Source organism: Dipodomys spectabilis, unplaced genomic scaffold (genome assembly GCF_019054845.1).
Source record: "Dipodomys spectabilis isolate Male_0828 unplaced genomic scaffold, ASM1905484v1 ptg000069l, whole genome shotgun sequence".
In the NCBI taxonomy this organism is placed as follows: Eukaryota; Metazoa; Chordata; class Mammalia; order Rodentia; family Heteromyidae; genus Dipodomys; species Dipodomys spectabilis.
The window spans coordinates 24,357,612-24,370,833 of record NW_024870746.1 but is presented as its reverse complement, the minus strand read 5'-3'; the positions used below and the strand labels follow the sequence as shown (position 1 = coordinate 24,370,833).

Genomic DNA, 13,222 nt, shown 5'->3' with positions numbered 1-13,222 from the left:
TATGATGTAGAGTAAAATGAAAAGCAGCCTAAATGTAAATGCTGGCACATGGATTTCTGGCTGAACTTTGCAAGTGCTTTGGACGCCAAGGCTCCCCAGAATGGATGTTTGCGGCTGGGAGAGGCAGGGCAGATGCAAGACTCACCAGGGGAAGGGTCGAAGTCATCTTCCCTAGGGCTCTCGGATGTCCCCAACGAGAGACTGTCCTGGGGCTGGTCCAGCCCCCTGTGGGAGGGCGTCCTCGGTTCCCTGGTGGAGCAGCCCCGGGAAGGGCGGCCGCCCCTTTCTGATGCCACCCTTGCTCCCCCAGGGGCGTGGGCTGCATCCACTACGAGATGGCCACAGGGAGGCCCCTGTTCCCCGGGTCCACGGTCAAGGAGGAGCTGCACCTCATCTTCCGCCTCCTGGGTCAGTCTCCTCCTCCGCGCCCTCGCTCTCACCGCCAGGGGTCGCTAGAACTCCGCCCGGCCCCGGCGCGCGCAGGGGCGGGGCGGGGCGGCCGGGCCCGGCCAGCTAGGCGGGGATCCCGGGTCCTGCGTGGTGTTGTTTGCTGTCCCCTCCCTGTTGGTCGAGCGTCTCACATTCTCCCTATCCTCGCTCCGTCTCTCCAGGGACCCCTACAGAAGAGACGTGGCCCGGTGTGACTGCCCTGTCCGAGTTCCGAACCTACAACTTCCCCCCTTACCTGCCGCAGCCGCTGCTTAGCCACGCCCCCAGGTAGCCACGCCCCAACCGAACCGCTCCCACCGTGTGACCACGCCCCAAAGCCACACCCCTCGTAGCCCCTCCCCTCCCACTGGGCTCCCGGCTGGCTTTTCCTCCATGAGGCTGCAGCCACCCAAGCAAAACCTGTGCCAGTGTCTCCTTCTTGCAGGTTGGATACAGATGGCATTAACCTCCTGACCAGCCTCCTCCTGGTGAGCGTCCTCCCAGCCCGCCCAGAGAGAGGCTGCCAAAATGTCCAGGCCCCAAGCCCCCTGTACCCCTGTACTCAAAGCTTTGGGTGCCCCTACAAACACCCACTCTCTGCTTCCCCAAGGCCAAAGAGGGACTCTGGCTGCCATTCTCAGCCTTTTACTCTGTGTTCCTCACATCATGCCTAGATCAGATCCGCTCTGTAGCTGCATAGTTTTGGACAGGTTCTAGGTTACTGGCCTTGAGCTCCATCCAGTGCCTTGGGTCACAGGTATAATTAACAACACATACTTGGTAGGATGGTGGTGAGGATACACCATCGTCAGAGGTGCCATACCTCCTTTCTTGGAGCAAGTACTCAATAAAAGGGCAGTTATTGGTATTACCTAATATTTACCATTACTTAGGTGATAATCACCGCTACCTTAGCCTGTGTATTTCCATCCCAAGAGGTAGCCCCTCCTCTGAACTCCCATTTCTACTCTTGTTTGTGACTGGATCCTTGGGAGCTTTTGGCTTGGATCAGATCAGGTGGGGGCCAACTGCTAATCCTCAGGGCTTCCTTCTCAGGAATGACTCAGGCCTCCCCCATCTTGGTGATCTAACTGAACGTAGGAGTTGTACTACTTAAAGGGGTCCCCACAGGCCCCCAGCAGGACCTAATAGCCCACCCTGTGTCTTTCAGTATGAATCGAAGAGTCGCATGTCAGCAGAGGCAGCCCTGAGTCACCCCTACTTCCGGTCTCTGGGAGAACGAGTGTACCAGCTTGAAGACAGTGAGTGTCTGAGGGGACAGGCCAGCTCGCAAGCAGGGAAAGGGAGTTGGGGGACAGCAGGTGTGTGTAGGGAGGAGCTAGCATGAACTACAAAGGCTGGCTCTGGCGCGTTTAAGTTAGGTCCTTCCCCAGCCTGGGTAGTCAGCTCTGTGGACTCAGTGGGATAGAGTCCAGCAGGGGTCCAGGAGCAGGCTAGAACCACCTAACCCTTCCCCTCCCTCTCTTCCTCACCCAGCTGCCTCCATCTTCTCCCTGAAAGAGATCCAGCTTCAGAAGGACCCAGGTGTCCGTGGCTTAGCCTTCCAGCAGCCAGGTAGGCCCCCGTGCCTCCCCGATGCCCCTTACAGAGATGGCTGGGCCGGCCGCCCCTCCCCACTTGGGCTACTCTCTGAAGGAACAGAACTGGGGCCAGCAGTGCATTCCTGCCCACATTGCTTCATCCACCCCCGCCCTCCTCAGCCCCCACCTAGACAGAACACTGCCCTTGACAGTCACGCTGGTGGAGACAGGCACATTTGCTCTGTAGACTCTGAGCTCTCTGGTAGGTCTGCGTGCTGGGAGCACTTCCCTCAGTCCCTAGCACTGCTGATGGCCTTGGACATGACAAGTCATTTAATCCTTGAAATGTCCTGGGTATTACAATTTTTTTTTTTCTGGGCCTGGGCAATATCCTTGAGCTCTTCAAGTGCACTACCACTTGAGCCGCAGTGCCACTTCCAGTTTTCTGGGGGTTAATTGAAGATAAGAGTCTCACAGGCTTTCCTGCCCAGACTGGCTTTGAACTGTGATCCTTAGATCTCAGCCTCCTGAGTAGCTAGGATTGCAAGTGTGAGCCACCAGCGCCCGGCAATTATAACATGTTTTGGGGAGGGGTCCGGTCATGGGGCCTGAACTCTGGGCCTGGGCACTGTCCCTCAGCTCTTCAGCTCAAGGCTAGCGCTCTACCACTGAGCCACCTTCCCAGCCCAATTATAACATTTTTTAATCTCATAGTTCTGAAACCAAAGCCCTGAGGCTGAGTCACAATCCCACAACAGCTCCTAAGTTGCAGAGATGAGATTTGAACTCAGGTCTGCCCAACTTCCTAGGGAATGCTCTTGCTCACTTGATCGGAGCATCTGGGGAACAAATGTCCTGCTCAAACCTGACCACTTCTCAGCCTAGCCTTCTCCACGCAAGTCCTACCCATTTCCCTCCTTTCTCCAGGACGAGGAAAGAGCCGGCGGCAAAGCATCTTCTGAGCATGTATGCCCACCATGCTGTGACAGCTCAAGGGACCAGGGTTGACATGGAACACGACTCTGGGTAGGACGGGGCCTGTGCAGACATCAGAGGACTGAGGAACGAGGGCCGGCGGCCAGCCTGAGGACCGGTCACTTGGCAGCTCTGCTCGGCGCATCTGTTTCCTCTCCCTGCTTCCCACACCCCTCCCTGTGGCCTTCTGCCCAGACACCAACCCCTCTGTCACCCACTGTGCAACTGGTTATGGGCGGCTTCCCTGAGAGGAGGTGAGGGGGCAAGGAGGGACCTTGAGCCCTCTCCCAGCCCAGAGTGCTTGGTTGCCAGCACAGAGTTATGCTGGAGAGGAGAAAGCAGGCACCAGGCTGAATGCCAGGCCCTGAATATGGGCTCTGCTCGGCTTCCCCCAGGGCCTGCCTGCCTGCCTGCCTCCGTGGCTTGCCAGGCTTTTGACTCATGGAGCCTACGTGCATTTCACATGCTTCCCCTCTGAGAGCAAGAAGGAGTGTGACACTTGCCTGGGGCCCTGGAATTGTGGATGTTCAGGGGTGTGCCAAAGGCCACGCCCAACCTGGTGTCCTAAAACACCACCCTCACCCTGCCGTCAGCCCCCTCCCTACTCGAGGCCCCTTGTGCCCCTGGGGTTGGACCAAGGCTGAGCAGCACCAAAGTGCCCCATGCCCACCTGGCACTGCCAGCTGCACTCCTGCCACCTCGGCCAGCCCCCGCCCATCTCCCAGTCTGGATGGAGTTGCCTTAAATTGGCAGGTGGTAGAATGTGCCCCACCCTTGGAGCTCTGCCCTAGCTCCTACCTGTGCTCCCCTTCTTAGAGCTCTCCTGTGGACCTTATCGCCCCTGATGGCTGATAAGTCTGCCCTGGCTCCGACATGCAGGGTCACCCTGACATTTGTGCCAGGCCCTCCTCAGTCCCTTTCTAGCCCTGTGGTCCTGACCACCTGACCCTCTACAGAGAGTGGCCATGAAAGGGAGGACATAGGCAGCACTGTGTGAGCTAGGGGAGAACAAATAGGAGCAGGCTTCACCCCCAAGGGCCCCACTCCGGGGGCCAATGGGGAGCCCCGAGGGAAGACACCCCACTCAGCACTCTAAGTCCCAAGGTCTCCTCAACACTTGGTGGAGCTAGAAGGGTGAAGGCTGAGGGGAGGCCAGGCCCTGACTTAGCCACAAGCTTCCCTCCCCCACCCCAACAGCAACCCTGGAGAGTCTGGGCTTCACTCTCCCCCCCCCCCCCCCAGCCCGCCACACCTCCCCCCTGTACTGTGAATGTCCTATGACTCAGTGCAAAGACAGATAATATATTTAATTCATGTTGTACAGAATGCGGCGAGCAGTCTAGCTGAAAGCTGGCTGGGAGATCGATACTAGAGATAGAGAATGGAAGGATACACAAAGTGGGGGGAGGGACTCGGGGAGGGGTGTCTCTGAACTGCCCCGTGGATAGGGGAGGGTCTGGCAGCCTGTGTCCTGTGTCCTGCCTTCTGCCCACCGAGGGAGGTTGACCCAAGGAAACCAGAGGGAGTCCTGGGGAGGGCCTGGGATTCAGCCACTGCTGTTGATCTCTTCCTGGCAGCTCCAACACCAAATGGTTTCCTAGCTTCTTGGGAAGACATAAGGTTCAAGAGAGGGTTGGCCTTGGCTGGGCACCAGTGGCTCATGCCTGTAATCCTAGCTACTCCGGAGGCTGAGATCTGAGCATCACGGTTCAAAGCCAGCCCAGGCAGGAATGTCTGTGAGACTCTTATCTCCAATAAAAACCACTAGAAAACCGGAAGTGGCGCTGTGGCTCAAGAGGTAGAGCACTCGCCTTGAAGAGAGTTGAAGAGCGCAGAGACAGCGCCCAAGCCCAGAGTTCAAGCCCCACGACCGACAAAATAATAATAATAATAATAAGAGAGAGTTGGCTTTGAGAAGGGGGGTCAAGACCAGGACAGCAGAGGGGTGCAACCCTTGAACCACCTCTGGCTGCTACTCAGACTTTCTCTTTCCTGGGTCTGGACCTGCTCCCTGTCACACACAGAGCTCAGAGTTCTAAGTCCTGTGGGTTTCCATCCTGGTGGGTTCTCCTAAGACCACTCTGATCATGCCACGCCCCTACCATGCCCCGACCACGCCCCCAGCATCACTGGTCAGCCTTCCTGCTTTATGGAAGAGGAGGCCAGTGTGGAGAGGGTGCCTCTGTAAGCTGCAGCAGCGGGGATGGGCAAGGGCTTGGCCCAGAACCATCTCCGTGACACTCAGACTCCTCGGCACAGCACAGGACCACAGCTTGGGACGGTCAGTGCTGCTGGGAGGGATAGTCCAAGACCTTCGTGTTGGACATCCGAGCGGAGCCTTTCTGATGAATTTGAAGATGACTATGTTTTCCAAGCTCCCTGCCCGTGCCCAGCGGCATGCCCTGGCTCATTTCATGGACCCTGTCCTATACACATCCTTCCTCTTTGCATGTGAGGCCATGGGGTCCCCAGGGACTTCGTGACTTTCCCCAGGTCACATAGCAAATTAGAGTTCCAGGTCTGTGGGCTGCACGGTCCTGTCTTCAAGGCTAGACATGTGACAGTGGCCCGGGAGGCAGGAAGCAAGCACAAGGAAGGCTTGTGGGCACTGGAAGGCCACCAAGTGTCCAGGGCTGGAGTGGCTCATCATGCACCCAAGTACCTGTCTTCCAGAAACTTCCCAGGGCTGCTGCAGCTGTGGTCATTAGATGCATCTGGAGTCGGAAGCCCAGGAGCTTAGCTCCTGCCTCAGATGGCTGGTGGGAACTGGGGTGGAGACACTGTGGGACAAGCTCCTCTCCGAGCCTCTGTGTAGTTGTGGGGACCAGGAGCTGAATCTGGAGCTACACACACGGGGCAGCTGAGCGACTGGCTGCAAGCGGCCAGGGCTGCAGCGCTCTTGCCTGGCACAGCCCAGCCCTATGACCCGAAGCCTTCAGTTTCCCTAGGCATCCTTGGTAACAGCCATCTCCTAATGCTCCATGGCTCATGTGAACAGGACCCTGCTCTTTCTGCCACCGTCACTGTCATAAGCACCCGGTGACTCATTGTCTTCTCTGGCTTCACTTCTGCCACCTGCTCCTGGGATGGGGTCAGAAATGTCCGGAGCCCTCAGTGACTTTCCCCTTCCCTGTGCCTACTGAAGAGAGCATTGGTGGTTTGCAGCACCCCTCAAACTGCCGTCAAAAGGTCTGTCAAAAGGCACCAGTAGCTCATGCCTATAATCCTAGCTACTCAAGAAGCTGAGATCTGAGGATCAAGGTTTAAAGCTAGCCCTGGCAGAAAAAATCTGATTCATTGCCAATTAACCAGCAAGCAAAAAAAAAAAACCTGGAACTGGAGGTGTGGCTCAAGTGGTAGAGTGCCAGCTGTGAGCAAAAAATGCCAGTGAGAGTGGGAGGTTCTGAGTTCAAGCCCCAGTACCAGAGCACATGCACACACGCGCACACACACACACACACACACACACACACACACAGGGCTGGTACCCTGAGTAGAGGGGCACCAGCTCCTGGGCTCAGTGCTACCCACCCTGGTGAGACCTGGGACTGATCCCTCCCGCCCCACTCTTTCTGAGGGCTCCCAGCCACCCTGCCCTTGCCATCTGAGTCCAGAGGTCAGGGCTGGCACCTGATAGGCCTCTTTCTTTGTCTTCCGCCAGGCTCCTGGGTCAGCAGCTCACATGCTGCTTACCTCTCTTTTTTGTCAGTTTTGGGGCTTGAACTCTGGGCTTGGGCACGTCCCTGCACTCTTCAGCTCAAGGCAAGCACTCTACCACTTGAGCCACAGCGCCTCTTCCGGTTTTCTAGTGGTTTATTGGCGATAAGAGTCTCACGGACTTTCCTGGCTGGACTGGCTTTGAACTGTGATCCTCAGATCTCAGCCTCCTGAGTAGGATTACAGGTGTGAGCCACCTGCGCCCTGCTTGCCTCTCTCCTTAAAGCAGCTCAGCCCTCCTGGCCCATCTCCTCCCTCCCACCTTTGCTCAGACTTTTCCGGGCAGTTGTGCTACCCCACAGCACCCCAGGAACCCTTTGCTTCCTGAGCGCCTCAATCCTCAGCACACCTATGGTCACAGGCTCTGGGTTGCCCTGAGTGGATTGCCGGGCCTGGGAGGTGGGCAGCTCCACTCCACCTTCCAGGAGCTCACACCTGCTGGCACAGAAAGGGCTTTTCTTTCCATGGATTTCTGTCAAGTGCTGTGTGCCAGGTCCTGAGGGTGTGACAGTGAACAGGAGATGGGCCCAGTCCTGCTCCCGCAGAGCCCACGTCCCGCCAGAGAAAAACGTCTCCCAAATCAACACAGGGGCTTCAATGGGGCAACTAAAGCAGGTAGAGGAGGGCAGGTGTGTGTGTGTGTGTGTGTGTGTGTGTGTGTGTGTGGTGTGTGTGTGTGTGTGTGTGTGTGTGTGTGTGTGTGTGTGTGTTACCAGAGACCTCTGATAGGGTCAGGGGAGCTGGAGATTATGAGGGAGAGGAGCCAACAGCCAGGGACAGACTATTCTAGCCAAAGGCCCTGAAGGGAACATACTCAAAGGATGAGCAAGAGGCAGCCAGGCCTAGAGCAAGCAAGCCCAGCAGGGCAGCAGGAAGGCTGTACCATGTGGTCCTGCTCATTAGTTCCACCTGAGGTCCCGCTGCAGCTTACATCAATTCAGTTGGATTATTTATTTATTATTTGGTCAAATGTGGGGCTTGAACTCAGGGCCAGGATGACATCCCTTAGTTTCCTTTTGCTCAAGGGTAGTGCTCTACCACTTGAGCCACAGTGCCACTTCTAGATTTCTGGTGGTTAATCTCACAAACTTTCCTGCCTGGGCTGGCTTTGAACCATGATCCTCAGATCTCAGCCTCCTGAATAGCTAAGATTTCAGGTATGAGCCACCGGTGCCTAGCTCAGTTGGATTTTTGTGATTGTGGAAACAAGCATCAGTTGTTCGTTTGTTTGGTGGTACTGGGGTTTGGTCTCAGGGCCTTTCACTTCCTTGGCTTGCTTGCTCTGCTGGCACTCTACCACTTGAGTCATACCTCCAGGCCAGCTTTGTGTTGGTTCTTTGAGAAATGGAGTCCAACAGAACTTTGATCCTCTGGTTCTTAGCCTCCTGAGTAGCTAGGATTATAGGCATAAGCCACCAATGCCCGGCTAACATCAGGTTATTTCTTTTTAAGCCCGCAGATGACCCTGATGTGCTGTCAGGATTGAGAACCGCTCCCCCTGGGTAGCCGGGACCACCGCCAGGGCTCTGGATGGCATTCTGAGCTGGGAGCCGGCCATCTGCTTCCGAAGGCTCAGAGTCAGGCAGCACCTCTGGGCCCAAGCAGAGGCCAGTTTCCAGCAGGCGCTGTGGGAGGGGAAAGGGGCTGTGTCCACCTTCCTGTGTGTATCTGTGCAATGGGGGCTGACACACTCCTGTCTGGAGCTGGACACTGACCATCAGCAGTGATGCCATCCACAGGGTGCCACAGGGCCCGGGGCAGGGGCTGGCCCCCACTTCCTGCCCTTTTAGTTGGTGGATGGTTGGAGGTCTGGAGGGGCAGGAGGGGCTGGGTGGTGACAGGTGCACTGGAGGTGTTAGGAAAACAGTGATCTTTGACCTCCCCCTAGTGTCTACAGGCTTCCTGTCTGCTAGTCTCATAGCTGACCAGAGGGTGAGGGTGTCCCTCCCACCCCACTTGTGCTCCAGCCTCCATGACTCCATTGACGGTATCAGCTCTGTCCAGCCAGAGACAAGCGCACGTCAGTTCCACTCAGATGGGATGAACAGGGTCAGGGGCCCTTCGTGTTTCACCAATGTTTCTCCTCACCCATCCTTCTTCTTTCCTTTTCCCTTTTCTCTCTTTCTTCCCCTTTGGGGTTTTACATCCTACTCAGTGAGTGACCCCCAGTAACGAACCTAGAGATCAGTGACCTATCCCAGCTGGGTGCAGTGGCACATTCCTGCAGTTCCAGCTACTCAGGAGGTAGAGGTAGGAGAATCTCTTGATCCCAGGGGCTGAGACCAGCTTGGGCAACATAGAGAGACTTTGTTTCTAAGTACTAACTCATCACACCTGGCCTCTTCCCCAGGGAAGAAGACCTTGTAATCATTTGTAGCTAGCCTTTCTGGTCTGGAAACCTCTTGCCTAGTTCCTTATCTTCTTGTATCCTAAGTGTCCTTTGGTACTGTCATTCTCCATGATGATTCCAGCACATCTCAGGTTCTGTCTTCAGTACCCACCAGATGTACTGGGCCCTGACGTAGCTTTGCCCGCTTCCAGAGGTTTGGGTTTGGGTTTTTTGTTGTTGTTTTTCTTTTCTTTTCTCAAGGGCACCACTCTATCACTTGAGTTACCACTCCTCTTCAGGTATTTTTTGGTAGTTACTTGGAGATAAGATTTTTCACAGGCCTTCCTGCCTGTGCTGACTTTGACCCTTGATCCTCAGATCTCAGCCTCCTGAGTAGTGAGGATCACAGACATGAGCCACTGGTGCCCAGCTACTAGTCATCCTTTTAAGAGTTACTAGGCTAGGAGCAGAGCTCTGTCGTAGTAGAACACTTTCCTAACATGCAGAAAACCCCAGGTTCAATGCCCAGCACCACAGAAACAAGTCAATTTTCTCCACAGTTAAAAAAAAAAAAAGGTTTTCATTAGCACATATTAGTTGTACAAGGGAGGGTTTCATTGTGATATTTCCATACATACACGCAAGGCAGCCCACCAACCTCCCCCCCTCCTTCTCCCTTCCCCACCCTCCCCCATTCCTCTCTCTTATCCATAACTCTCCCTCCCTAAAAACAATTTCATCAGGCTTCTTGCTCCTTTTTTTTTTTTGACAGTTCTGGGCTTGACCTCAGGGCCTGGGCACTGTCCTTGAGCTTCTTTTATACAAGGCTAGCCCTCTACACTTGAGCAACAGCTCCACTTCTGGTTTTTTCTGCTTATGTGGTGCTGGGGAATCGAACCCAGGGCCTCATGCATGCTAGGCGAGCGCTCTACCCCTGAGCCACCTTCCCAGCCCCACATTGCCCTGTTTTCATACACACATATTCAGTGCTAATTTACCTTCATTCACCCTCCTCCCCCTCCCCCCACTGCTGAGCACCCCCCCCCCCCGTCTGTTTTACTCTCCTGTCAGTTTTTTTCTAGTATAATAGTTGGAACAAAGGGCTTCATCATGCAATTTCGAGTGCATATATTATATTTTAATTTGAATAATGTTCTCTATTGCTTCAGCAGAGTCAACAAAACTTTTGATAATGTCTGTGTTTCTGGAGGAGGGATGGAGCCCTGGGTTCCTGAGAAGCATTGGGAGAGGTTTTTGTTTTTGTTTTTAACTTTTCCTTAAGTAGTTGTACAAAAGGGTTTTAATTCAACAAGTTGGATCATGCGTATGATGAATCTTGATCAATGTCACCCCTTCCATTAAATTTTTTTTTTATAATCAAACTCTTAACTATGTAGCTCAGCCTGTGCTAGAACATGAGACCCTTCTGCTTTCACTTCTAAGTGCTGAGACTACAGGCATGTACCACCATACTCAGCTCCAATGAGGAGTCTTGTACATCCAGGGACACGAGAACCGGCTCCAAAATCCTTCAGACTCTTGCAAGCTTGGTCCCTATAGGCCTGTTACTTAACCTCTCTGTGCCTCAGTTTCCTTCTCTGTAAAGCAGAGATCGTGATCACAGTTGTGAAGATTCAAGAGAGAACGTTAACAGGGAACCTGACACTCAGGACTTAATAGTGTTTTGCATATTACCACCCCCCCCCCCCCTTTCTCCCCTTCAGAAATCCCAGCTCCTTTCTGCCCTCCCTCCCTCCCCAGGGATCTTGCATTCTTTACCCATGATAAAGCCTCAATAAGCAAGAAGGTATTAAGTACATCGATGACGCCAAAATGATGTGGTAAGACTTTAACAAAGAATCCCAAAGGCTCCCACAGAGCCTTCAGTGTGGCCAGAAAAGTGTCACCAAAAGAGTTTATGATAAGCATTAGAGCACAGATGTTGCTCAATGGAGATCAGCTGCTTCATGAGGTCGTGAGCGCCCCATCCCCAGGAGCATTCAAGCAGAGGCTACAACCGCTCAGAGGCACCACTCCCACTGGCAAGTCACAGCAGGTGCCTGAGGAAGGGGCTGTCCAGCCTGGTCTGACTCTTTTCCTTTTTGTTTGTTCTCAATCTCTCCCTTTGCCGTGTGGGGCAGCAGGGTGTGACTGGCAGCTGAGACACACCCCCTCACTCCAAGGGGAACATGTCAACCCATGGTTCTAGGCCTGCAAACCCCCTTCTGCCTGGATTTGGAGCGTGGGGTTGAGCTGCTGGCTTCTCCAGATTGCCTTGGCTTTTCAAGACCCAACACTGATCTGAGAAAGAACTATGGTGGGACTCTTAAGGCCAGGGTTGATGTGGGCATGAGGGCCTAATGCAGGGAGGGAGTTGTGCCTGGGATTAGTTGTGCCTGACCTGTTTCCAGCCTGAGGCAGAGGTTATGTGGACACACCCTCGGCCACCTGTGATTCACTGGTCAAGCGTCTCTCTTACTCAGGGACGGAGTTCCCAGTTCATGGCCCTAAAGTGAGGGTAAGGCTGGTCTCTGCCAGGGACAGGCAGGTCAGCGTGGACATCAGAAACAGAGGCTTCGGGCCAGGCTGCCTCCACCTGGATCCCAACACCAGATCCTAGTCATGTGACCACATCAGGAAAACTTGGTGCCTCAGTTTCCCTGTCAGCTAAGGGGGTGGGAGGCTCCTAGAATAGTCATTACAGGGAAGGCATTCAGAATTTACAATAAAAGCACTAAGTAAGGCCAGGTACTGGTGGCTTACACCTGTAATTCTAGCTACTCAGAAGGCTGAGATCTGAGGATCGAGGTTGGAAGCCAGCTGGGGTAGGAAAGCCACAGCTCTAGTTTTAGCTTTTTGATGGTTTAATTGGAGATAAGAGTCTCGTGGACTTTCCTGCCTGAGCTGGCTTCAAACTGTGATTCTCAGAGCTCAGCCAGGATTACAGGTGTGAGCCACCAGTGCCAGGTTCACTGTCTACATTTTTTAAAATATCTTTTTTTTTTTTTTGACAAAGTCTCTATATGAAGCCTAGTCTGGCCTCATATTTGAGATCCTCCTGCTTCAGCCTCCTGAATGCTGGGGTTACAGTTATGAACCTCCAGGCCTAGCATAAAAACTTTATTTTTGGTGGTTTGAATTCAGAGCCTCCTGCTTGCTAGGCAGGTGTTGTACCACTTGAGCCACATCCCTTTTTGTCTTTGTTGTTTGTTTCTGTAGATTCTCAAGTATATGCCTAGGCTGGTATGGACTTCAGTTCTCCTATTTACTTTTCCCCGTAACTAGAATAACAGATGTGCACCATTGCATCTAGCTATGGATTGGGATAGGGTAGAGAGTTCACCTTTATGCCCAAGTTAGCCAAAATCTTCTCAGTCTCTGCTTCCCAACAAGGTAGGATTACAGGCATCAGCCACCTATGCCCAATTTTATTAAGTAGAGATTTATAGCCAGGTACCAGTGGCTAACATCTACAAACCTAGCTACTAAGGAGGCTGAGATCTGAGAATGACAGTTCAAAGGCTGCCTAGGCAGGAAAAGTCTGTGAGACTCTTATCCCCAACCAATTACCAAAAAAACCCAGAAGAGGAACTGTGGCTTAAGAGGTAGAGCATCAGCCTTGAGCACAAAAGTGAGGGACAGTGTCAGGCCCTGAGTTTACACACACACACACACACAATTAGCTGGGCACTGGTGGCTCACACTGTAATCCTAGTTACTCAGGAGGCAGAGAGCTGAGGATCGTGATTTGAAGCCAGCCCAGGCAGGAAAGTCCATGAGACTTTTATCTCCAATCAACCTCCAGAAAACCAAAGTGGAGCTGTGGCTCAAAAGTGGTAGAGTGCTAGTCTTGAGCAAAAAAAGAGCTTAGGGACAGCATCTAGGCCCTGAGTTCAAGCCTCAGGGATTATGCCCAGGGCCCCAAGTTCAAGCTTCAAAACTGATGAGAGAGGTGGGGGGGAGTGAGAGAGGGGCCCGGAAATATTGGGAATCTTCTTTATCCTAGCACAGTGGTGAATGCTTTAGTTCTGACAACTTTTGGAGCCTTAGGCAGGAGGATTGCTAAATCAAGGAAATCAAGGATCGATCTTGGCACACATGGCTTGAGAACCACTAGTGATTCCAAACTAAGTAAACATTGTTCCCTCCTCCCGGAACTCAGTCTGGTCAGGGAGAGAGGAGCCGGCTGCAGAAATAAATAAGAATGGCTCCAAGTGGGCCTCTTATCTAC

The 13,222-nt window shown here is 53.6% G+C and overlaps 1 protein-coding gene across 2 annotated transcripts in view; it reads left to right on the top strand.

Annotated features, from left to right (window-relative positions):
- The window catches only part of Cdk18 (cyclin dependent kinase 18), a 29,579-nt gene extending 25,309 nt beyond the window's left edge, over positions 1–4,270 (top strand). For both annotated transcript variants that reach the window (XM_042682183.1, XM_042682184.1), the window contains exons 11-16: positions 311–408; positions 612–717; positions 875–917; positions 1,601–1,691; positions 1,927–2,004; positions 2,898–4,270. In XM_042682183.1, the coding sequence (XP_042538117.1) occupies positions 311–408; positions 612–717; positions 875–917; positions 1,601–1,691; positions 1,927–2,004; positions 2,898–2,932 (451 nt within the window). In that variant the 3' untranslated portion in view covers positions 2,933–4,270. The remainder of the gene's footprint in view (positions 1–310; positions 409–611; positions 718–874; positions 918–1,600; positions 1,692–1,926; positions 2,005–2,897) is intronic.
- The last annotated feature ends 8,952 nt before the right edge of the window (positions 4,271–13,222 follow it).